Here is a 25,860-nt window from a genome sequence, read left to right as displayed (position 1 = left end):
AGGAATTTCACCTCTTTTTTGTCGCATTTTTGTCCATTTTTCATAGATTTTTTGTCACATTTACGTCGATCTTTTGTTGTATTTTCCTCCCCATTTTTCTTTTTCCCCAAGAAGAAGATTTGGGTAAAGCCAAACTTAAGAAAATGTGCTCAGTTCAGGTGGGGGTTAAGAGGTTAATACTCACAGTGAAGTAGTATTATAGCACCTTTGTTTAACTTGTAATGTGCTGGAGTAATTATCTGGGTGACTTCTTTTACTGGAGTCAAATAAAGATGAAAGACTGGAGCGTCACACGCAGACTACACATTTTTCAATTTTGCTTTGATCGAACAATCAATTGCTGACAAAAACTTTCACTTCACCTATTAATGCGTCTCCACAAAGTGCAGTGTATGACATGACAAACACGCCCATTCAGTCTGTGCTGGTTGTAAAAACAAGTGTACAGATACAGTATTATGACTTGGAGCAAAGACGTCACAAATGAAAGCAAATTGTTTTGACCTTTATTAAACATAGCTTGCAAGAGATAAATATTACAAAGTTATTTCCTCCAAAATTAGCTTTTTTTTTTTTTTTTTTCAATCAATGCATAATTGGCAAACAACTGGCAGTATTCAAACAGCATTATTTTCTTTTAATATTTTTGAGACTGTTAAATATCAACTATGTGCAAAAGGTCAGGATTGATGTAAGCAAAGCAACATGACATCAAAGAGTCAACTTTTAAAAAAAATTGTGTCTTCCTCAATGTTTGGTTGAAATATATCAGACAAAACCAAATAAATGTACAAGTTATAAACTATGTAAAATAGCTGGTGGTTGGGAACTGGTGATTCAGAGCGTTGAACGCAACAGTTTAATCAGAAACAAGTTATTTTTCTTATGGTCACATGGTCACACTCTACTCAGCCAAATAAATGTAACACTGTACCCCTACAGCCTTGAGAAAACATGTGACCATGGACATTGTCATGAAGTTCAGAAAAGTTAATCTGAGAAAGACTGGTCACGAGAGGATGATCTGGTGAAGTGTGAAATATAAATTTAGTCTCTGAACCGATGTATAATCCAGCAGACTTTCACTAAAGCAAATGCATTCAGGGAGATTGCTTTCAAAAGCCGGAGGAAAAAGAATCCCAAACATTTTGCACATATGTTACACAATATTACACAGTGATCACAAAACGAAATGACAAGATTCACAATATTCATGGCTTTTTGTTTGCTTTTCTACACAATATACAACAATTTCATTTCTTTTTTTCAGTACAAGGGAGGAAAAATGTTTATGTACAATAAGTCCTTATTACTTCAAACCTAGCAAATATCGTGTCATTTATTTCATACTCAATAAATTTGTTTCTTTTAAACTGCAATAAAAATAAAGCAAATCATTCAATACACAAGAAAGAAAAACTTTTGAAAACTTAAGTTGAGATTTGATCACATTTGCAATAAAAAGCTTGTTGATGCATCTACAGAAAAGCAGGAGACAAGGGGTTTTAATTCAGCTCGTGGCTGAACGAGATGCATGAACAGTGCATTGCGAAAACCAAATAGAGAGCGAGTAAAACTTTACACTGAAGAAGAAATAGTGGAATCTGATTCCGACTAGTTTCGTTTACGCCAATATTATTTTTTCTTGGCCGAAAATAAAAGGTGTAACCTGGGGTCTAATCTGAGTTTCTAGTGGGATGTGAACATCAGGTGAGGCTTTTATCAACAGGTCTGGGCCGTTTCAACCAGACTATTCATCCTGACAAACCAGTACCAACAACTGCAGAGCACACAATAACACAACTGTAGAGCCAAGGCCCAGCTTTTATGATCACGGCTTAACAACACTATCATAATTTCTCGTGGCATTGGTACAGAGGAAATACTGAGAAACCTGAACATTGAAAGACAGTTCCAACAGTCAAAAGTCCAGTTGATCTGATTCTAAAACAGTGGTTCTCAACAGGTGCTTACGGACCCAAAAGTGGGTTACTGTCTTTTTTAGTGGGTCCCATGCCTTTGTCTGATGACTGCTGATCAATTGTAACGATCAATGTTTGTATTAACAGAACTCTCCGGAGAAACACTGTATTTAGATATAAATATACTACAAACGGGCCACACTGCACAATGTTTTTACTAAAAGTAGAAATGAATATTTTGATGTGGCCGGTCCCGAAGCGACACCAACTGAGAGCCACTGTTCTAAAGCAACATCAGGTTTTAGCGCCACAATAAAACCTGTCCATGCTGGTTTTAGAGGTAAAATACCAGACGAGCTGCTTTCAAGTAAACAAAAGTCATACATTCTTGTTTGTGCACATGCACAGGAAATAAACTGCAGTGACTTCTTAGCCAGCACCATAGTGTCACCATGTTGACTGGGCTTGGCTACAACAAATGTGTTTGTGTGTGGCCATTAAACATATCTAACCTGTTCCCGGCAGATTTTAAATAAACATGAGCCCACCATTTGTTGATTCATACTGAACATAACAGGGTCAGTGTATTTCACCCCACAGTCCCACCAGGCCTGTATAATACTAATACACTCACACAGCCTAGTGGAGATAAGGGGAACTGCATCCACACTGTCTATAATACTTGAATATTTTAAACTACAACCTATTTAAGTGCTTTCAATATATAAAGGAGTTGTATTATTATGGTTATACCCACCAAAATCAATCTTGACTTTGGCAATATCTGTAGGAGTCAAATAAGAAATCATAGAGCAAATACTGAATAAGGCTTGCACTGCTGTAAGGCCAGCCCTTGATATTGCCAGCCTCGTTTTTGTTTTATGTAAATGACCATAATCTCATTGTAAAACAGGCTATCTGGTGGGGAGCCACATGCATTGATTAGACAGTGTGGGGAAGTTGCTTATTGAGTTATTGCTCCGGTCAGGACTCTGGGTAAATGGGACTCTGGGGTGAATTTGTGCTGTAGTTGGGACATCAGACCCCGTTTTCTCTCAACACACAAGATCCAACATCTGCAAAGACAAAGAATAAAACCATTCATCCTCTATACATGGTACAATGCACAATCCACTCTGCACCCAGACCTTAATTGGACTTAATTGTAACATTCTTTACTTAAAAAAAAAGTTTCCAATTGGAAATATGAAAAGTGCTCCTCTGGAGTGAGGCAATTTGTGTGTATAAATATACACACAATGATTGATCCATGTCTCTTTCACAAAAGATAAAAAGTCCACATTTTCTTTGAATCTAAGTGACTATACATAATTCATACAGATATTTCAATAGTTTCTGTCCTCAGCTGTTGATTATTACCGTCTCCAGGGACTTTTTCCTTTCAGGATTGCCCCTTCATAAGGAGAGACGCCGCAAAAAGTAAAATCATTGAAAAAAGACAAGGGCAAAAGAAATAAAAATAAAAATAAAGAAATCTACATAAAGTCAAGCCCAGAAATAGAGGCTTTAAGTACTTTGTGTGCACCGATGTGCAAACACCTGTTGATTGGAGTCCTTTAAAGAACATATGCCAAGAGGAGCTTCTGAGATCAAAGGGCCAGTCCGTGCATACTGGGCAAACTGGACAAGCAAAGGTGCGTGAAAAAAGAGGGCGGAGCCTGTAGGGTGAGGTGACGATCTCAGTGACACCACTGCTCATGTAAACACTGATGAGTTTCCTTAAGAGATCATCGAGCACTGGGCTGTGCAGGTCTGCTGCTACTGAGCAGCTTGAGTGACATCCAGATGGTACATCCATCAGAAACTCCCTCTCATAACATTGCCATGTTGAACAAGAGGCAAACAGACACAGAAGAAAAAATCTTGTACCATCCAGGAATCATGTTGATGCATATTCCAGTTGACAAGCTTTGATGCTGTCACTATAAAACAGGATTTCTGTAAGAAACGAAGTTGGCACTCTTGATGGCCTTTCAGTTTCCTTAAAATCAGAGTGGGCAGTCACTAACAAATAGTCGATTTCTGTTCACTTTGACAGTGATAAACTCAAAAAAATAAACACAATGGTCAAATGTTTTCAGATTGTTAAATGTTGCATAGCAACCAGAATGCACCCTGTTGATCTTGTTCCTAACAACACTCATTGAAGCTGTAAGAGCGGAGAAGACATCCTATATGACGATGGTCTGAGCAGACCTACAATGATTCACCATCACTTCAAAAAGTTAAGTGATAGTATAGCAAAAAATGAAAACAAAACAGAAAGCATAGTGAGTACAATAGTAACTGAGGAAAAAACATGGTTATAAGTATAATAATAGTGCTACTAAGAATGAGAATAATGGGGTTTGGGTCAGAATTATAACATGGACAAATAATTTTAACTCCAGTAAAGAACTTGAAGAAATGCCTGGACAATTCAGTGACTTTGAGTAGGAACTGATGGGGTGGTTAGGTAGGCACACGACAGGCACTGCATGCGTCGGGAGGCTGGGGTTTGGCTGATTGGGAGTGCTTTAGTGTGGCTCAGAGGATAAACGGGCTCATTTCTGTCCAGTGATGGACTGAGATATGGAGCGTGGTGGGATCATGTCCAACAGGTACTCTCTCTGCCGGTCTGCAAGGCTGGAGCTCTTGTGGGCGCCGACAGCCGCTGGGTTCAGGTATGCAATATTTAGTCCTGTGGAGTGGCACAGACACATTAGCGCATGCAGAAGGGTCAGACTCACTGGGTGCTATGCTTTGAGGCAGTGGCCATTACCTGGGATGTTGTATATCTGACGATGACTGTCATGCTGGAGCCGGTTGCTGCTACTGCTACTCCCACTGCCACAATGCTTGGCACTAGTCATACCCATGAGGCTGCTGGCCACAGAGAGCTGAGAGGCCTGGGCGAAATTAGACAAGACGCCCCGCGCAGAGTTCGACAGACCTCGCTGGAGGGACGCCTGGGCTTGAGGCTGGGATGCCTAAGGACGCAGATACACCATATTTGCAGTTGTTCTCAAAGTTTTTACACCAAGTACCACCTCATATATTAACCTTCCAAGACGTACAGGCCTAAATCAACATCAAATCACAACTAAACCGGGTCTAAATTGGACTAAATTATGTCTAACTGAACCAGAAACACCAAACTTAAATGCATTACTAAAGCAAAATGAAATGATCTCAAATTAAAATGCATGAAGTCAAGTATCACAATTTCTTTCAGAATGGTTAGAACTACTGCCTTATTTTATAAAGTACAACTCCATCTCCCTCATTTGATCAAGCATGAAGCCTCTACATTCACCAAGACATTAGAGACAGACAAAATTGAATGTGGAGGAACTTTAGGTGTACAGTCAGTGAAGTACCTGGCGGAGTGCGTGGTGTCGAAGCATTGAGTCGGTCTTTGAGGAGTTGGAGCCTGTCGAGGAGGAGCTGGGGGAGAGCGTGGCCTGCTGCTGCAGTCTCTGCTCGATCTCCTGTTATAGAAAGAAGTTTAGCTTTGGTCCAAATTCCAGGAAGATTTTAGAAAAATTATAATTTTCAAATATTTTGCCCCAAATTTGATATCAACTGAGCATAAATCAAAAGCTCTACGATGGAGAAGACAGACCTGCTCCTGCTGCAGGGCTTTAACAAAGGCGTTCTTCAGTCGGTTGGTGTGTTCAGCCTTTAGAGCCTTCTTCTGATTGGATGTCATGCATTGTTCACACAGGATTCTTCCGCTCTTTTCTCTCTTCCAGTGAGGTGTGAAGTCAGTTCTGCACTGGGCGCAGTAGAATGGCTCCATACGGGACAAGGACCCTCTGAATTTACCTACCACACCAAAACAGACGCTTGCTAAACCTTGTGCATGGTAATGCTTCATGGAAATTAAGTGTTTATGGATACATACCCTGGCTATCAAGGACACTCTGCACCACTTCTTCCAGTCCTACCATGTAGATGAACTCACTGTTGGCTGCAGAGGGCAAGAAGTGAAGGAGGGGGGCTGGGGGTTTAGGGGGAGGGATCTCCAGGAGGGTTTTTTCAAGCTGTTTTCTCAAAGCCAGTTTGGCTGCTGCTTGGCTGCTGGCCTGGTCAGTTATGGTGGACGGGCTGACAGCAGAAGCTCCGCCCAGAGCGCCTGCTCCAGCCGCTGCTGCCGCCTGCATGTGAGCGAGGTTCATGTAGATGGCACTGGAGTTGGAGTGCTGAGAAGACACCTGTTGACCACCCTGCCCAGAGAAACACATCTGTTTTATACATTGTCTCAACGAGGTTAGTGTGTCCCGCGTGAGGATTGTAGCACTTGCGCTTCAGTGTTTCTTTTTTGCTGTGAATGTTTTGTTACATTTGTATTTGTTGGCAGTAAATAAAATCTATTATTATTGTAGCGATGCTGTAATTCTAATACCTCTGGATTGACCCTAATGATTTGTGCGAAGACACAGCAGCACCAAGTTTAAATACATAGAAAATGTAAATAAACGTCTGTCTACACTGCGTGGAGAATTATTATGGAAGGGAGATTTTGGGACCATTTATCCAAACTGTGTAAAATTGAACGCTTGTAGGATTGCAGTTCCTGAGGTGATGAGAGGGAGGTGTGGTTGAAGGACGTCCACAGGTAGTGGTAGTGACACTTAACAGTGCACAGGTGACAAGGATTGCCCACAAAATACTTGTACTCTGATATTTTTGATCTACCTCTGAGCATTCAGGTTTGATTCAGGCAAGAAGTTCACTACTGTTGTAAGTACAAAGAATTTAAAAAAAAGTTCCATAATAATTCTTGTTGCTGTGTATGGCATCACAACGTTACACTTTTTTAAAAAGGATTAATAAATACATTTGTCAATTGCACACAAATCAAAGATGTATATTTGAAGGCACTCAAACCTGGTAGCTGACTGCGTTAGCCATGCTGCTGGAGCGGCCCATGCCGGGCTTGGACAGTCCCCTCTGACCATGTAACTGGGCAGGATTAGGTGCAATCACTCGCTGAGACATCAGCATTGGAGGCAGGTTGGCATTGGCCCCTGACCTGATGACTGTGTGACCCTGCAAACAACCAAGCACAAACTAATTAACACAATGAGCACAGAATAACTAAGGTTTAGAGGTTATGAAATAAAATATTAATGAAAACCATAGACAAGATGGTACAATTGACTGATCTCTGGTCGACATAGTGTCATTCTGTGGACACCAGGGGGCAGCATATACACAATAAACTCTGCTTTATCCAATAAGATGATCCACTACACAAAGAGCTCTCTATACACAAACACAAAGATGTGCTGAATATTTAATACTGCTCATCATGAAATGGAGGAGTGAGGCTATGCCATGCATGAATAAAGACCTCAGCAGAAGGAAACGCCATAATGACAACTAGAGCCTGCTCTAGATCTGTCAGTCAATTTACACCCAATATTTAGCAAGACACACTTGCAAGGACAACGCTTAGAAGGTGAAAATCCATATGGCAAAAAAATATTATACAGCGCCACTGGACATGTTGAGCAGTACTTACCTGCTGTACCAGTAACAAACTAATTACTACACTAATACTAACTAATACACTGCCTACTCGGATGCCTTTCTTGCAGACCCAGGATTCACTATAACAGTAATTTGATCATCTGTTGTATTGACTAACATAAACCTTGACCCCCCAATCTAACCCATCAATCACCAGATCACTGCTGTGCCTTTCTCTCTTGAAACATTTCCCACATTAACCACTGCAAACCTCTCATATATACATTATACTCACTGATTGTAAAACAAGGATATGTCAATTAACAGTTGTATAGTTGTAAAAAAAAATAAAAATCAACAATATGGAAATAGAATTAAAATATTGGCATTTTAAGTGGAGGCTACACATGTCATAATGTGATGGCTAATAATAAATGAAAGTATACCTGAGCAGAGCGTAGGTTCTGGGGCTCTGGGTTGTGCATGCCGGGGCGCACAGGCAGCTTACTGAGTCCTGAAGAGCTGTGCAGTGGTGGAGGCTGTGCAGATGTAGCATTCTGGACCACAGGCACCTGCAGGCACAACAAAGCTCCTGATCACAACATGTACAATTATTAGCCATCAAATATTTCTAATTATTTGTGAAACTGACCAAATATGGCTAAATGAGGGTAACATACTTTGTAAAGCAAGGAAGTAGCATGACATTACAATTTGCATGTACTTATAGCTAACTCACAAAAATCCAGTTAAAATGATATGATTAAATTAATCGCCTGACTTTAAAATAACAAGAAATTAACAGTATTAGCATCAATCCCCAGTTTTGCATGATGAGAGATTTATAGTTGACTACTTTTGTCAACAAACTACAAACAGCTGACTCCACAGATCACGAATGCAACCCTCTCCACGGCCACTGCAAATACTTAAGACCCCTTTTGACCATACCGCCTACCAAAGGAGCCTACTGAAGGAGTCTACCGATGGAGCCTAAGGAAGGAGCCTACCGAAGGAGATTACTGAAGGAGTCTACCGAAGGAGCTTACTGAAGGAGTCTACCGATGGAGCCTAAGGAAGGAGTCTACCGAAGGAGCTTACTGAAGGAGTCTACCGATGGAGCCTAAGGAAGGAGCCTACCGAAGGAGCTTACTGAAAAAGTCTACTGAAGGAATCTACCGAAGAAGCCTAACGAAGGAATCTACCCAAGGAGCCCAACGAAGGAGCCTAACAAAGGGGCCCACTGAAGGAGTCCACGGAAGGAGCCTACCGAAGGAATCTGCCAAAGGAGCCTAATGAAGGAGCCTAATGAAGGAGCCTAACGAAGGAGTCTAACGAAGGAGTCTAACGAAGGTGTCTGATGAAGGAGCCTACCGATGGAGCCTAACGAAGGAGCCTAACAAAAGGAGTCTACCAAAGGAGCCTACCGATGGAGCCTAACGAAGGAGCCTAACAAAAGGAGTCTACCGAAGGAGCCTACCGAAAGAGCCAAATAAAGGAGCCTAACGAAAGAGCCAAATAAAGGAGCCTAACGAAAGAGCCTAACAAAAGGAGTCTAACGAAAGAGCCTAACAAAAGGAGTCTAAACGAAAGAGCCTAATAAAGGAGCCTAATAAAGGAGCCTCACGAATTAGTCTACCGAAGGAGCCTACCGAAGCAGCCTAATGAAGGTTGGCAGCCTCACTTCAGTCAGTCTACTCTAGGGCAGCTGTGGCTGTGATAGTAGCTTACCACCAAGTATAGTGTGAATGAATAGTGTGCAAAATTGCAAAAGCATCTTTGTGCATCTGGAAAAGCACAAATTAAGTCTAATGCATGATCAGTATAATTTTATAATCCATTCACATAAACGTTACTCTTGAGAGTCAAAGTGTCATTTATAAAACGGTCTTATAAAAAAACACCCAAAAACCTCAAATTCTCTTTATACAGAGTCATACCTTTAATGTGACCAGCTTTATCTCTTTTTCTGTGGCCTTTTGACTGAAGATGAACAATGACTATTGAGTATTAGATCATTTTGGAGCACATAATTCATTTAAATAATCAGATATTGTTGTTTCTAAAACTTGCCCTCTCCTTCAGTGATTAAAATCAGTATAAAAATTAATCAATCTTGACAGACTGGCAAGGAACCATGTCTTCCTTTTGTTTTCCAACAGTTTTTGGTATAGGCTTTATTAGATAGGGCAGTTTAAGTGTGAAATGGGGAAGGGAAAAACATGCTGAAAATTGATGGAGCCAAGACTCGAACTCATGATGCTGAGGTACATTGCCCTGATCATGGCCAATGTGCAGCGTGCGGTCCTTCAGTGGAAAAGAAGCAGCCACACTCACCTTCTGCACCATGTTCTCCTTCTGCATCTGACTTTGCCGGAGCTTCTTCAGCAGCACCAAACGGGCCTCCTCCAGACGCAGCTCCTCTCTCAAGGCTTTGATCATCTGCTGCCTCTCCTCTCCAGTCTTACCCTGCATCACAAAACAGTGACATTTTCTACCTCATTACCGCGAAAACAGAGGCCTCAATGACCAGCGAACAATAATATATCATTTGTTTAGACACAAGCCTTGTGTGCATTGCTCTGATTATTTATACAAAATTGTTTAGCAACTCAGTTGAGCAGCAATAGTGATGATCATAGTTTGCACACCATTTAATGAATACATTTTTTATTTAATTATATATAGTCATATATATTTATGAAAAATAAACTGTGCCACAGCCAAATTCACTGTGATATTATTGAGTTATGTGTCCTATTGTATATGATCCCTGCTTCCATAATTGGAGAAAACTCAGAAATTTCTACCCTGGGTCAAGGCTAATTTATGACCAAGAATGTAGTAAAATCTCTTTACAGTCTCTATCTATTAGTGACAGAGATATGTGCCTGCATTTTGCAGTTATCACTAAGACTTACTGTACACTTTTTCATTGTGTGCTTGAAATGAAAACTAACTAACTAACTAACTTGTGTCGTCACTAACTTATAACATATACAGGGCTGTACCTTAAACAATTCAAGATTAACACGATGCATCTTCTCGTCGGGGCGCGGGGTTGCTCTGGGGCTGGATGCTTCATTGTCTGACAGTATAATAACGTCTGGTGACGGAGTTCTTCTAACATGGTCTGCATCACTGTGAGAAAAGTAGAAACATTTACTTTCACATGTTCACACACGTTCAACTTTTACAGACTCAATAAATGAAACCATTTCACCAACAAAAAAAGCAGTTCATTCAGTTTATCATGTTATCATGTTTTTTGAATTTTTTACTGCACTTTTTAAAGTAAACCATTGAAGCTCTCACCCTCTTCTCCCAGCGCTCATATCCACTGGCTCATCCAGCATATTCTCCTTTCCATTCTTGGTCTGTCCAACATGGCTTCCGTGTCCCCCGAGTCGCAGGCTTCCATTCATCTTCTCCTCATAAGAGCCAGTGCCCATCGGGCTTTGATGGTGCAGGGTGCTGGCTCCAGGGCCCTTCCCGTCTCCCAGAGGCCCCGCCACATCCAGACCTGCGAGATCAGCAAGGTCCTTGCGCTTTAGCAGCGCCAGCATCTTGAGGCGCTCCATGGCCTCGTGGCCCTCCATCTTCAGACGCTTGGCCAGGGCCTCATCACGCTCACTAGAGTCCAAACCTCTCTTCAGCAGGTTGAGCCTGAGCGCCTCCTCAGACATCCGCTCCATCCTGAGAACACAAGACAAAATAAGACTTTCAAATTTAATCAATTTAGAGGACTCTCGGTAAGACACTTTATATGGGGGCAACAGTGGCGCAGATGGTAGAGCGGGTCGTCTCATGATCGGAAGGTCAGGGGTTCGAATCCCACCTCCTGAAAGTGCACACTGTCGTTGTGTCCTTGGGCAAGACACTTCACCCACATTGCCCCCAGTGTCTGCGTACATTGGTGTATGAATGAGAGTATGAATGGGTGAGTGGATCCCTGCTGTAAAGTACTTTGAGTGCCTAATGTAGGTGGAAAAGCGCTATATAAGTTGAGACCATTATGTCAAAAGCTGTAAGTACCCAATAAAGATCAATGTCAGTTAGATACTGTAGATCAGTGCTTACAGACTTTATTCTTCAAGGGGAAAAAAATAAACTATAAAACTGTATGTAAACTATATTTTACATTTTTTTTTCTTTAAGAATAATATAACTACTACTACTACAACTATTCCAAGGTCTATCATGACTGTTGCGACATGGAACTCACTATTTCCAGCCCGAAGGCCATAGTCTATGAATTCAGGTTGAGCTCTACTGGGCCAAAGATATACAGTATATTACCATCTACTGGTGACCACAGCTATAGATAATGTAGTGATCAGCTATGACTATAAAGCTTCATAGCACAAGATTGACTTTACTCACAACATATTATTTCGTCATTGAAATATCTTAAGAATCTGTAACTAATTCAAGCCTAGTAGTCTTCAATTTTGATTAGCTGACCCACATCTTATGTAAAGCTGTCTGTCCGTAGTAAAGATAAGAGAAAGTGATAACACGGCGCCCTGCTTCGACCAGGGTTAAACCAGCTCTGCAGCGAATCAGTCAGTCAGGACTGTTCACTTTCCTCTGCAGCTGGGTTCAACCACTGACTCCATCTGCCTCCAGCAACACCCGGCGTTAGGATGGATACAGCAAATAATGAAGAGTAAGCAGTTCATTACCAGCCAATGAAATGAGTTAATGACACCAATTTCAAAGTTTGCTCTTACTTGTGGTTCAAAGCTTATTCACAAAAAGTTAGAGAGAGACACATGTTTGAGAGAGACTGTTAAGTTTTGAATGTTCTTTATAAAACCTGCCAAAACCTGCAGCACTAGGGATGGGAAATCTTCAGATATCTTACAAGTATTTTTGATTGAGACAGAAATTTACAGCATTTGTTTTCACAGTAGTAAGATATCAAGCACGTCTAATTGTTCCTTTTGTTACTTAATCGGCTTCCTAATTATTCATCCCAAATCTGATCGTATCATTTCCGCTAGTGCATTGTAGATTTGGAGAAGGATGCAGGGTCTGCCACTCCTCTGATGTCTCCGTTATCCGGCTCATATCTCTGGCAGCCTCTTTAGCGCAAGGAGGAGTCTTAATGATGGCACACAACAGCCCTCCCTGACACTATGTTCGTCTCTAATTCATTTGTGACGCAGCAGGGAGCGGACTTGCGCCTCCATTTGCTGACAGAAAAACCTTGCCGCTAAGCCTCCACCTTTAATGAGCCGTGGAGCGCCTAGAAGAATGCTGACGGGCCAATCACGGGTGGCTCTGAACTGGACGTCACCAACTGGCACCTCGCACCCACCCCCCCCCCTGCCTCCCTCCTCCCCTCTCCCCTCCGCCACCATCGCCGACTGCCTTTACATAATAAAATGACTGTTTCACTCAGCTGCTACACAAGCCGCACACTCGCTCTGCTCGGGTCTTGGTCCTCAGCCCCGCCCTCTATCCCCTCTCCAGGCCCCTCCCACCTCGGGCCGTGACTAACTACCCACCCAACCCCTCTGGGCTCTGCCAACCTAAACGCAACAAGAAAAGGAAAAGACAATGAGAAGGTGAGATAAAAAAGATGCCGGACACTGACGCAGGCCGCTTTCGTAACGCATTTTTGGAATAAGCCGACCCACAAAAGTTACTCAGGTAAAGTGTGCTGACGGCCGGTGAGACGCCTGGCAGACCCCGTGTTACACGAGAAAGTGTTTAATTGATGGCGTCCAAATATTTAATGCGCTCCAACAGTAGGCAAGATTTTGTGAGGTCCTTTCATGCCCCAGCTGTAAAGTACCACAAAGAAACCCCTCCCTGCTCCTCTACCCTCCCCCAGTTCCTCGAGCCGCTCTCCCTCTTTCACTGTAAAAATAAACACATGCTTACTTTCGGGGGCCCCTTAAATGTGGCTACAGCGGAGGGCTTCATTTGTCCACGTTACACTGGCCAATCAGCGGCGGACATTCACTGTGTAGGCATGTATGTGCAGGCATCCAGGACTTGTGCGAGAGATCCGAGGGAGGTGTAGTAGAGAGTGACACTTTGAAGATACAGTAAAGGACTGAGGAAATGTCTTTGTCTTGTGCTGTATGCCCACACTAGAGGCTTGTGTGTGTACACTTGCAGAGCGGAGACAGAGATGGCAGCTCTCTGCTGACATAATGCCAACTCTTAATTCCCTTCTCCCATCCCCCACACACACACTCACACACACGCACACACACACACCATGTTCTTTATGCACAGTGCGCCCTGTCGATCAGATGGCTGCTGCTAAAATGTCCTCCTTACAATAAACCAACCACACGTCTTAATAATAGCATTCTGCACACGCGCCTTTCGATCCTGTCAACACCAAATTAATACGACTCTTAAATAATGGATCTGAGCGTCTGAATCTCGTTTGCCTAACTGTAAGGATATTAAATTAATTTGCATCTGCACTGACTCTTACTGTCCTTATGTCACCAGCTTTAAAGCTACTGAGGAAACCACATGTGCCAACTGCCAACCCTGAATGCCCTGTCGTCCATTCACACCAGCGTTAACTGCGCAGTGCTAAGTCTGGGTTTAGGCCAGAGCCAGTGTGCAGCTGTCTCAACATGCCAACTATGCCATTATCTAATCAATCTAATTAGCCTTAATCAGTAAAACTTACACAGATAAACATTAAAAAGAGAGATATCAGTAATTGTAGTTTCATGTGGAACTGTCTCGCGTTAAATCACCGAGTTGCAATTTGAATAAGCTCACACATTTTCCTCGTAATTACACAATTAACTTCTTGACATCTCAATAATACAAATGTCAGCACTTTTTTCCACTTTTTGTTTCAAAACAGTTAAAGACTTTCAAAATAAATACAAGTGTTATGATACTGAAATGTCTCTCTCAATCTTTCAAGTGAATACAATGGGGCATCTTACAGTCTATACTATCTAATGTGCAAAGATAAATAAGAAGACAACAAATGAAAATAACAGAGATTTAAAATATGTCAAGAATTACTGACCACGTGCCAAATAAGCTTGTGGTAAGAAGAAGCTTCTGTGAATAGAAGCGAAACCTCCTCAACTCAACCAAGCCAGTCCAAGTTTAGCCGATTTAGCCTCACTACGATAAATACTTCCTGGACAAATGAAAGCCGAACAAACATATTCACATCACAAGCTACATCAGATCATTATAAGTTAACACACAGGCTTTACGACATTCAACAACAGCAAATTCTCAAAATCTGAGAGCACTTCTTTTCTATTCCGAGCACTGGACCTTTATAAAGATGTTTTCTGGACACAACATTGACTCCCATAAGTCATTGTGATACAGATAATGGCACAAGAACAACTTGAAGTCACATTGAGCTCAGCTTTCTGACTGGACAAAGTGTCGAAATCTACACGGACACCGTTCACACACATGTTGCCTGAGGTGCCTCCCTTTATGACACATTCAGCACATTCCTTGCATTAAGAGACAGGCCTGCAATCATGTGTTGGTTTGTTCGTCTACTGCCAAGAAAACTGAAGGCATTCAGCAAAATATATTCGGTGTGAAAAAAGAACGTTGTCATATTAATGTTCCTTTTAGAACTGTATCTAAAATACAGAGGAGCATTATGATAATGGGGACTTTATATAAACAGGAAGTGTGAGATAGTGTCTGTGCCCTTATGAAAAATCAAAAATAGGGCTTTAGTGAACTTAACAAGTGAGGAAGAAAATGCCAAATGCATGCCATTTGTAGCCACTGTGTTAAAAGTACTGCTACCGTTACTCACACAAGTGAAAAAACCAACAGGTGTGAGACGGAAGCACGTGTGGATTATACTATAGTCTTACGATACAGAGGTCGTAAAGTTCATAACTGTGCTTTTACACTCATCCTCAGAGGCTTTTATGTCTCCAGCCGTCAGCAGACCTTCCCATACAAATAAAATACATCTTCTACATAACCTTCACAAAGTCAACTACAGATTTGAAGTATAGTTTTGAGTCGTGGCTTTGTGAGATGGACACACATGGTCGAGCAAAGGATTCTCCCTAACAGTCCATAGAAGATGTTTTTCTCATTGGGAGCAATTTAAACAACTGCTTTGGGTGCTTAGTCCAGTAGTCCATTTGTCTTTGCCTAGTCCTGATTTAATTCAGCTACCTGGCTGGTGCTCTTTGAATAATATCAAAGCGAACTTTTCGATGGGACTTACTTGAAACTTAAACTGCACTTAGAGTTCTGAGCTTGACAACGCTGAAAAACAGAAAGAAAAGATTATACTTTTTGAAAGTGTCTGTCTTTCAAAGTTTTATGCACCATATAATCATTATGTTTACTTTCCCTTTAATAATAGGATTGGGAAGACCCAAACAAAAGCAGTGATTTGACAACAGCAAAGTCCACAGGCCAACTCACCAAACAACATCTATAATAATAAAGTCTTTACTTGTTGCCTTGCTGAAAATGACTAGATCTTAAATGGCCATTGGGAAAGAAAGTAGGTGTTCAAAGGACATGAAAAATGGACTATAATTGGGCTGGAAAAAAACATTTGTGAAGAGAACGTGAATTCAAAGGTAGACCTTTTTTTTAAAGCTAACATGGTCAACGTTGTGATTAGCACCAATCACACACTGCGTCTGGAACCAGCAGGGATGCAGATGAGATGCGGCGGGAAAAACAATCATTATTTGTAAATGGCGAGTTTTGGACGCCGGTGAGGCCAATAACAACGAAGGCCATAGCAACAGAGCTGTAATTGGTCGCGTAAGACTTGATAGTTGTGGGATGCCGACTCCAGCCAATCAGATGGCGGCGTCTGAAGCTGGTAGCTGTTGGTCGAAGCACACGCGCGCGCGGCTCACCTGCCTGTAAGGAGCAACACACACCTTCAGCACAACGCTGCTCTTTATTAAACTAGACAACAGCTCATTGTGGGCGTAACCATGACAACCGGTCGTCTATTTTTAAGCCGTGTCACTAATCAATTCCTGCTCTGCTGTCGCCTGAGGGGTGTGGGTGTGTGCACGGGGCCGGGGCGGGGGGAGTGATGGGGTTGTAGGGGGCCAATCGAGAGGGGGAGGGGGGTGAACCTGAAGACAAAGAGCAGACAGCGAAAAGGAAACGTCTCATTCCAATACTATACATCCAAATTAATATTCACCCAGAGAGTCCTCATGAGACCACTCAAAATGTTAATAAAAACCCAATTAGCTCAAACCTGGGCTTTGCCAAATGTCTACATGTTCACGGTGCTGTGTGTTGGGAGGAATTGACTTCAGAGCTGCTGTCACCAGGGTTTTTAAGGTAAAAGTGTCTCTGAATGAGTGTTACCAAAAGGTTGTAAGTGCTGGCAGTCGTCTCTCACGGCCTTGTAGTACTAGAAGTGACTATTTTAGAAGAGAAAAAAAAGATTCAGTGAATACAATTATAGTAGAAGAGTTCCTGCTCATTCATTGGTCAAACTGTACTATACTGTAATTTGTACAACTTTTAAAAGAGGAATCTATTATAACATGTGGCTCTGGTGTATTGAGGTAGGGCAATAGGTCAACATTAGCTGAAGCAATATCCATAAAGCCACAAGTTCTAATATATTCATCCATCCGACTGAAACATTTGACGTCTTAAAGATGTACAAAACGATGATTAGTTCAATTTTAGCCTCCTTTTGATGCTGCTTTGTCTTATTGCATGAAACATACCGATATAGTTTGGTAAAAAAAATGCAATAATAGAGTCTACTATTGTGTTGCCCGAACAGAGAGTGTGTAAACACATGACCCACATGTGCTTTACCATATACTAACAGCTTGGATCAACTGTCAGGATTAAATAATTTACAAGCGATTGATTCAATTACTTAACACAGCAGAACAGCTATTAACTGCATCCAGGCAATTTGTTTTTGACAAAAGAACTATACCTGTAATATATTGTGTACAGAGTCAGGTTTAGTACGGTTTAACGATACTTGGTTTTTGATACCGATACCTGAAAGATACTTTTCCTATACCTACAGTGTACTAAAATATTTCTCGTCTAGAACAAGAAAAAACAATACAATGAGTGGAAGATCTGCAAATTTACAGTAAATTTGGGAAAAATTGGGCAAAAATGGAAAAATAATAATAATTGGGGAATAATTTGTGAAGAAATGGGGGAAAATTGGGAGAAAATGTGGCATTTCTATAATATAAATATTTCAAAAAAAGGAACCTACAGGTACCTGTAGTACCTGAACTGTTTTCCAATACCTGACTGGTATTGTGTAACGGTACCTAGTTGAGACAGTTCCTCAAGTGGCATAGTTTTAGCTTTTTCTGGTAAAGACTGAGGAATTCCCAAACTTTTCTGGTCTTGACTCCCAGAAATACCTATGCAAACAACATCAGCGTTTGTAATGATTTCAGGAGGAAAACCATTAAAAAAATCCGGTTACTAATATTTAATTGAATAGTTTGATTAATTTGACACTTATTACACTAATATATATACGTTTTTCAATTAAGAAACATTCCAAATAAACTGCAGTGTTTTGATCATATCCGGTGCTACATGGACTGCTTCAGGTAGTAACTCCGGCTTCTTTGCAGTTTCATTTTAAAACGTTGTATTTGTTTAATTTGTGTGTCAACTGAGGTTTGGGACATTTAGTTCGTTTAGTTAGTCCTGGTTTAGAGCCATTTAGACTTTGTTTAATCCCTTTTTAGACATGGTTCAGTTCTGATTGTGTATAAGTTTTGACCTGGTTTAGTTCTGGTGGTACTCGGAGAGCCAATTTCTTTCCTTGGTGATAATTTAGTGTGAGAGCTTTAACTTTAACCCTCTCCAACTGATTTGCTCATTAGGGCTGCACGATATTGCGGTAACTTGCCATATTACCGCTGTGCAGTATTGCGATAACGATATTATTTCAACACAATATGTTTCAGCAAATTGTGTTTAAAAAAAAAAAACACACCAGCTCCACGACAAGACTCAAATGTAACAAAATCAGGAAATGTTTAACTAAAACTTTTACTAATTTGGAAATCCAGTGCATTTTTAAAGGAAATTTTCGATCTTTGGTGACGTTGTGATATATTGTGGCTTCACCTAACATCGCGATCTGATATAATGTGCACCCCTATTGCTCGTTACTTATAATCAATCTGTAACAACACATAATTAAGAAGAAATAATCATAATAATCTGATCAAAACAATTAGTTACAGCTTTAAAACCATTTGACTCCAACTCAATAGTCCTCAAAAAGTCTGAAAGAGGGAAGCCCCAGTGGAAGAATGAATCAGAAAAAGCTTCCAAAAGAACAACAAAGAAAATGCTAAGAGGTGAGCCATGTAGTGAGGGACCCTCCTCCAAGTTGACACAGAACAAGAAGGTCGCGGATTCAGTTCCTGCACATGTGGGGCTTTCTGCGTGGAGTTTGCGTGCTCTTCCCCGTCTCCTGGTGGGTCTCCTCTGGGTTTCCCCCATCAGCCCGAAACACGCACCAATAAGTACCAGTTATAATGCTTCTTCAGTCAGGTGATTCTGACTGAGACTGTGAGGCCTGTCTCAAGATCTGGAGAAGGGCGTCCCAACAAGGACAATGAAGTCTACATTACTTGACAATGTTCTTCAAAGAGTCACTGCTTATTTTATGTATCTGATTACTGCGTTAAAGTAAAGCAACTGAATGCCGCACACTGTTCTACTGCTTATGGTGGTGGCAATTCTTGTCAATTTTATTTACGATTTTGGCCTTTATGTTGCTCACTGCTGGTTTGCTCCTATTTCAGCCTAATTCAGCCCGAGGTAGACCTCGTATAATCCTGTTTTAGACTGGGTTTATATAACCAGCGATAACCATGAGACAAACATTTTATTAAGTGATGAAGTTTGAAAAGTGATCTAAATGAACTATGAAGTACCTCGGTTATCTCTCAGTTATCAACAAGTAGTGGTGAAATTAACTTGACTAGATGAGGTGAGATGATTGAGATGAGATGATTTAACGAGAATTGGAGACGTTTACTTACTCAATCTCACTCTCTGCAATTATACAGTTTTGTAAAACTACATGATCATTTACATTACCGGTTTATGCTGAAATACGTGCAAACAGTCCATGCACAGTGGTAGCAGGGCAAAGCAGTGGAGGGGGAAGCAGTGCGGCTCAAAGCGCAGCAGGGAACAGGCCTAAGAGACCTGAGCCTCTTGAGAAACACTACTGTCCTACTGGGTCCAGCACTGTCATACTTACAGCTGACTTCAGTACAGAACAACAAGAACTAACTTAAATCAAGAGGCTTTTCATGTCATCAATCAAATTAGAAAATCTGCATTTATCTGGACTGAACGATTTGGGACAAAAAAAAAAAAAAAAAATCCGGACTCAAACTCAAGACGCTGAGCAAATTTGAACGTTGTTCAGGAGCTGAAATATGAACTGCAGCTAAACTAATACAGGAATCACATGTTTTCAGAAAACGTTTGCAGTAGTCTAACTTCAGGGTTACTAGCATACATTAGATATAATGAGGCTGGATATTTTGATAGAGCAGTGGTTCCCAACCTTTTGCCCCCAATGCGCCCCCTGTTTGTGCAAGACACAGCTCTGGTACAAATCAGCGGCTCTACAAAATGCATCAAATCCGAAATATAAATGCCAATAAGTATTTGTTTCAAACAAATCAAACCAAACCAATTCGGAGTGTTTTCTGCACACATGCTCATTTTCCAATCATTTTTCTGGAATTTTTCAAGCTATATTTAATTTGCCTGGCCAGCCAGACACTCCGCCTTTCGGTTCAAAAGAAGAACCGTCTGGGCAGCTGTATCGGACCACTCACAGCCCGAGAGGCGGGAGTTCATCCACCTAGAGACGGATGTTGCTAAAGATGGCGTGTGCTGCGACTGATGCACTGTTCTCTTCTGCTCTTTCGTCTGTTTTAAATAAGAAACAGCGTTGCATTGGCAGATGTAAATGTTTACTGAAAAGGCTTCCTGCAGCTTGTTACTGCGTCATATCCAGGGTTTCTCTAAATGGCTGATCCCGTCTGTCAATCACGCCCACCGGCAAATCGCTGCGATCACGCTCGCTCCCAGACTACATGTCTTTGAAAACGCATGACGTTTGGCAGGTCTGGCAACTATTTAATTTATCCAGGGATCCCCTGCAAACGGCTCCAGGTTGGAAACCAGTATAGAGCAGAGGTTTCCTAGAAGCCCCAGACACTATGACCAGAAAATGCACCGGGCCCCCTTGCAAATCCAGGTGCTCCCCCCGGGTTGGGAACCACTTTTAAGAAGACATTATATTTCTCAAATAATAACAGCTGACAGAGTTTGCTAATTGCAACTATTCACACTGTGATTGTAATATTTGAACCTAAGCTACAGTATTACTCTGCCCTATTTAAGATATCTGCACCACATGCCATCAAGTGAACACTTTGTGACTGAATGAAATGAAATGAAATGAAGAATGAAAATTAGGAACAGACACACACGCATACAAACCAGTTTGAATAAAATGAGCCATGTACGCTAATTTAGTATTTTAGTTGTAACAGGACAGGTATCTCATCTTATGAGGATTATTGACCGAATCTGTCCAGAGCCCATGAAAACGTGTGAATAAATATGAATCTCTGCAGAGTGCATAATGACAATGAGAGACGTTAAAGGGGAGCAGAGGGCCAGAGGCAGGAGCAGCGGCCCATGTGTTTTAGAGCACAAAGAGGAAAATGTCTTCCTCTAAGACCTGGCACTGGGACAAGGCTGAGTGCACAACTTTAGACCACAGGGTGGGGCATACCGTTTCTCCAGTCAAATGAGAGAAAAATAGCAGCTGGAACATGAGACATTTAGTGAGCGCGAGGCAGAAGTAACAGACATCTTAGAACGGAGAGGAACATGGCAGCCAGGAGCACAATCAATATCTCCATAGACATCAATTGTTCAGATCAGGCTGTTAGCCAATCGGCTAATCCCTGCCAAATAACACAGAGAGAATGCATAATTAAACTGCATTCTGGGTATTTTAGGGACAACTACTATCACTGCTACTAGACTTATTCAATGGAACTGTGCTTCTCAGATCAACGAGCCACATACCTTTGGAACAAGGTGTTCTTTTAAGACACCAATGGAAAAAAAAAATTCTAATTCACGGCAATATGTCCACTCCAAACCACAACCACCGCAAAGTTGTCAGTGGTTGATTTAAAAAAGAAGCTGTCCTGGATTTTCTGAGGTGTAGAATTTATTTTTGGACATGCAACATAAAAATAATAAACATTCATAGAAGCCAACTATTGGTGATATGGAAATAGTTTGTTAGAACTGAAACAAAGGTTTTTCCATAATGAAAGGCTCCCATTTCACCATTGCAGGTTTACAGGTGATTAGCAGTCAGTCAGTCAGTCAGTCAGTCAGTCAGTCAGTCAGTCAGTCAGTCAGTCAGTCTATAAGGATTTTTTGTACCTAGTTTACTCAACTCTAACTAGCCTATATCAGCAGCTAAGAAGTCAGAGATTATGAGCATCACTTTACAATGTGAGAACTGTGTCCCACCACATAGAGAGCAATCTCACCACTTAAGCTGGTCATGGGCATGCTCACGCATTATACACAGATCCTAAAGTTAAGTTAAGATTAATTTAAAAAAATACAGCAAACTTGGATTTTCATCAACTCAGTTCAACATAATCCACTAAAGTAAGAGATGCTTTACAACTGAGTTTTTGATTTGAGTATGTTTTGAGTATGTTGTGTTCTTCTAAACACTTACCTAGAATGCCCTGTGTTATGCTCAACCTTTAAAAAAAAAAAAGTTAAAAAAAAAAAAAAAAAAGTTTTGCAGCTTCTTATAACCTAAAACTACTGACACAACGCTAAAGATTCTTGAAATGTTGCAATGAACACCTTAAAAAACTGTACGGTGGGCACGGAGGTTACGAAACCTAAGCACTCTGAGATTAAAATCGGACGTCAATGCGTTTGAACCTGAAGTGGTCATCTTCAGGGCTTAAATGTTGTTTTTTTTGTTTGTGTAGCTGTATATTCAATTTAAACACCAGATTTCAAGCACACCTGAAATGAATGCGACCTCTGGAGATCTGATTACTGCGAACATATTTTAATGCCTGGTTTGAACGGGACCAGAGGGAGCAAATGGGAGCCAACTCACACACCACAGTGACTCATACTTTCTGTTGTTACTGCGCCGTAATTCTATCATAAACTAGTTCCCCATTTATTTGTGTAAGATGACACCTATAGGTTCCCCAATTTTATGAGGCTAAAACATGGAAGAAATTGATCACTGAGGTAATTTTGTGGCTCTAGGCCACAAGGCGAAAGGACTGCGGCCGATGGAGCAGCTTTCGTAGACTTGGTGTGGCTCATATGGAAATAATTAAGCCTATGGCATCTGTAAATATGGATTGCCAGCGCGGGCTGGTCACAAAGATGGCAGTTGTTTGCGGCTATTTCTAACATCGCTGCGATGCTGAATCAGCTCATACCCGAGTCATGCCTGATGAGTTTAACCTGCTGTTATATAGTCCGATTGTTTCATGTTTTAATGCGTCTCAGGATCTCCATAATACAGGTCCCTGATATGTTTTGTGTCTTGAAACAGTGGCTGCTTTATCCAGCACACAGCGTCATGGCACCTGGTGGCTAACCCAGAAACTCCTCAGACAGCAGCCGCAGTCTGCAACCAACTCCTGCACATAGTTATGTTCATGTTGTTACATAGTATTCTGCAGAAGATCAACCAACTCTGAGGCATATTACATGCCTGTCTTGAAAAGATAAAGGAGCATGATGCTAATGCTTATAGACAGTAATGTCTTAACTTTGCATTACTTCTGCCTTTATTGCACTTCATATAACATTATAAGTGAATCCCCAGATGACACAAGTCAGAAGTGTAAACTATCTTTGATTTTTATAGGCACATCAGCAACCACCACATCTGTGTGGCTATGTGAGGGCCCTGTCAGTCTCCTTCATTGAGAATACTTAAGTTCATTCACAAACTTGAGAGGCATGGACCTTTCATTCATGGAGCCAGTAGGCCTATATGACAGTAGAGCTGGCAGTATTAAAGTCTGGCTATACCTTATATAGCTTATTACCTTGACATAGTACAACCAAGACTTTGAAATAATTATTTCCCAAAAGTTTGACAACTAGAACAAGTTGGAATCAATGTCACGACCTCTAAAGTGCATGGCAGCAAAGAAATGCAAATGTAAAAAAAAATAAAAAATCCTCATCTTCCCTGGGCTTATTCACCGTTATTCTTAAGTTATCCACGTTAAACCAACTTAGAAATAAGACTGAGGGAAATCCTAACTCTCAGTGTGCCTCTTTTTGGGGGGAATGCCGGGCACACCTCAGGACGTAATGTCATACAACTATCCGCAGAAAAACAGGCTGAACATATTCATATTGATCTTCTCAGGGGACTCTACCGTCACTCCGCTGCGTTTATGTGCTGCTCATTAAACAGTGGACGTGAATAAAGCACGGCCTTACCAGCAAGGCGCTCCTGATGCTGTGAGGCGCCAGGCAGCCATTTAGGTGCATATGGAGGCTACGTAAATGGCTGATGCATTTGCAATGTTTCTTCCTAATTGCTGAAAGCCATCATCAACCCCCGGTCTCGCTCTCGCTGCGCTTAAACCCGCCAAACTACGTCCCACCACTTCGCCCCGTCCTCTTTCCAAACCCCTTTCAACCCCGATGCTCCTGAATTATATCAAGCAGGGGAAGGTTTTTGGACACGGCGCCTCGCTCCTCGGTCTGATTTAACCTCTAGAGACAGTGGATCAAACAATGAAGCATTCCGCACGACGCTTCATCGCGATGCCGTCACAACATTTGCATTTACAGTGAGGAATCTACCCAAACGCGGGCGCATCAAGGTTCACATATCGATGCACATTTCTGCTGACAACAAGGAACAACCGCGGGGTTTAAAAGGAATTGCCCAGCTGTCGGCGACGGTTGCTGGTGGTGGCCAACATGTCAGCCCGAATCAATAAATAAGCAACGCAAAGGCCCTCTATTGTCTGTCGGACTAGTGAATTGGGTAGAAAACACAACAGCTACAGCGCTTACACCGTTACACGCGCCGCGCCGCTACGATCACAGTCATATTTGAGCGGGACCAGGCCGCGCGCACATCCTCGGCCTCACCTGTGCGTCTTGCCCCTCTGTGTGTACAGTCTCCGGGTTCACGGTCCGGTTCCTGTCGTTGCGGAGGCTCCTCACCACCAGCTCCCGGCACCGGCAGGCAGCACTGAACAGCCTATTGGGCCTACACAAACCCCCAGCCCCTCGCTCGTGCCAGACGCGCCACCCATTGGACAGGCGCGCGCTGTGGCAGAGCCGAGCTGACGCGCGATTGGCCGCTCAGCTCCACAGAAAACCCAGACAGGACCCTGGTTGGTTTGGTATCCCGTGTCGGCGGAGCCAGTCGAATGGTTAATTGGATGCTGCTCCACGGCGTAGCGAGAGAGACGACACATTGGTCTGTAGGCTTGTTGTTGTCTGTGTCTGGAGCAGGATAGAGGCTCGCACAATAGGGCTCGACCATGACAGCAAGCTATGTCAAGTGCAGGTTTACGCGTCTTCGTCTGTAGAGGGTGTACGTGCTTTGTCGTCTGGTTCTTGTGTTGCATAGTAGGATTTGTTAGTCTGTTGCTGTAAATAGATTTTCTGCTGAAAATGTATCCGAACATCGGGGATAAAACATAAATATGTTGACAAACTTGACACAGGCTGTACGTTGCGATCGGGGTTGGAATGGATGCATTACACTCGAAATGACAGATCTGTTTACAACCAGTGAGCGTCGCGTAACAATAACGCTCTGACCCAGACTGACGGATGAGGGAAATGTGAGGAATATTGCACCGCGTGAAAGCAGATGACGGGCAGGAGACTCTTGCGGAAGTGCAGGCTCTGCCACCGCCTGCGTGCAGCTTTTGGCAACATTATACAGGCTGCAGTCTATAGAAACACTTATTTTATGTACACTTATTTTATTTAACATGTGCTGTTAAGTCAGGGAACCCTCCTTTCACAACTTTGAGCACTTAAAGGACTTGGATACATCCTGAAAAGTCAGTCATTTTTGTATTAATGCATGTCCAGCTTTTTTGATTCACTGGACTCATACTTGTCTGCCTGGATGATTGAACATTTTTATTCCATTTAAGTGACCACAAAAGTTAGGCTTTTTGTTTTGTCGAAAGCTACCGAGTTAATTTGGGTTTTTTTTAGGGGACAGTTATATTTGCCAACTGGTGGAGATTAGGCCCATGGAGCATTGTAACAGGCACATATAGCCTATGCATCAATAGGGTCCATAAGGCCCTCAGTGTAAACTAATCATGTAACCCAACTATGTAGGTCATATATGGCCATTGAAAAATTAGTGCTGCGCAAAACCATG

General features: G+C 41.9%; 1 protein-coding gene across 1 annotated transcript; it reads right to left on the bottom strand.

Moving 5' to 3' along the window:
* Window positions 1–542: 542 nt before the first annotated feature.
* On the bottom strand, window positions 543–24,745 carry gatad2b (GATA zinc finger domain containing 2B). The gene is made up of 11 exons (XM_079571107.1): window positions 24,600–24,745; window positions 10,716–11,096; window positions 10,412–10,541; window positions 9,738–9,869; window positions 7,847–7,972; window positions 6,816–6,977; window positions 5,830–6,151; window positions 5,548–5,750; window positions 5,303–5,413; window positions 4,705–4,912; window positions 543–4,623 (listed from the first exon to the last, which is right to left on the bottom strand). Exons 2-11 carry the CDS (start codon window positions 11,093–11,095, stop codon window positions 4,487–4,489), a joined length of 1,911 nt encoding a protein of 636 aa, XP_079427233.1. The 5' UTR covers window position 11,096; window positions 24,600–24,745; the 3' UTR covers window positions 543–4,486.
* Between the last annotated feature and the right edge of the window lie 1,115 nt (window positions 24,746–25,860).

Source organism: Gobius niger, assembly GCF_951799975.1.
Source record: "Gobius niger genome assembly, chromosome: 14".
Classification (NCBI taxonomy): Eukaryota; Metazoa; Chordata; class Actinopteri; order Gobiiformes; family Gobiidae; genus Gobius; species Gobius niger.
Note: the sequence above shows the minus strand (reverse complement) of the source record. Positions and strands in the feature narration are given on the sequence as shown.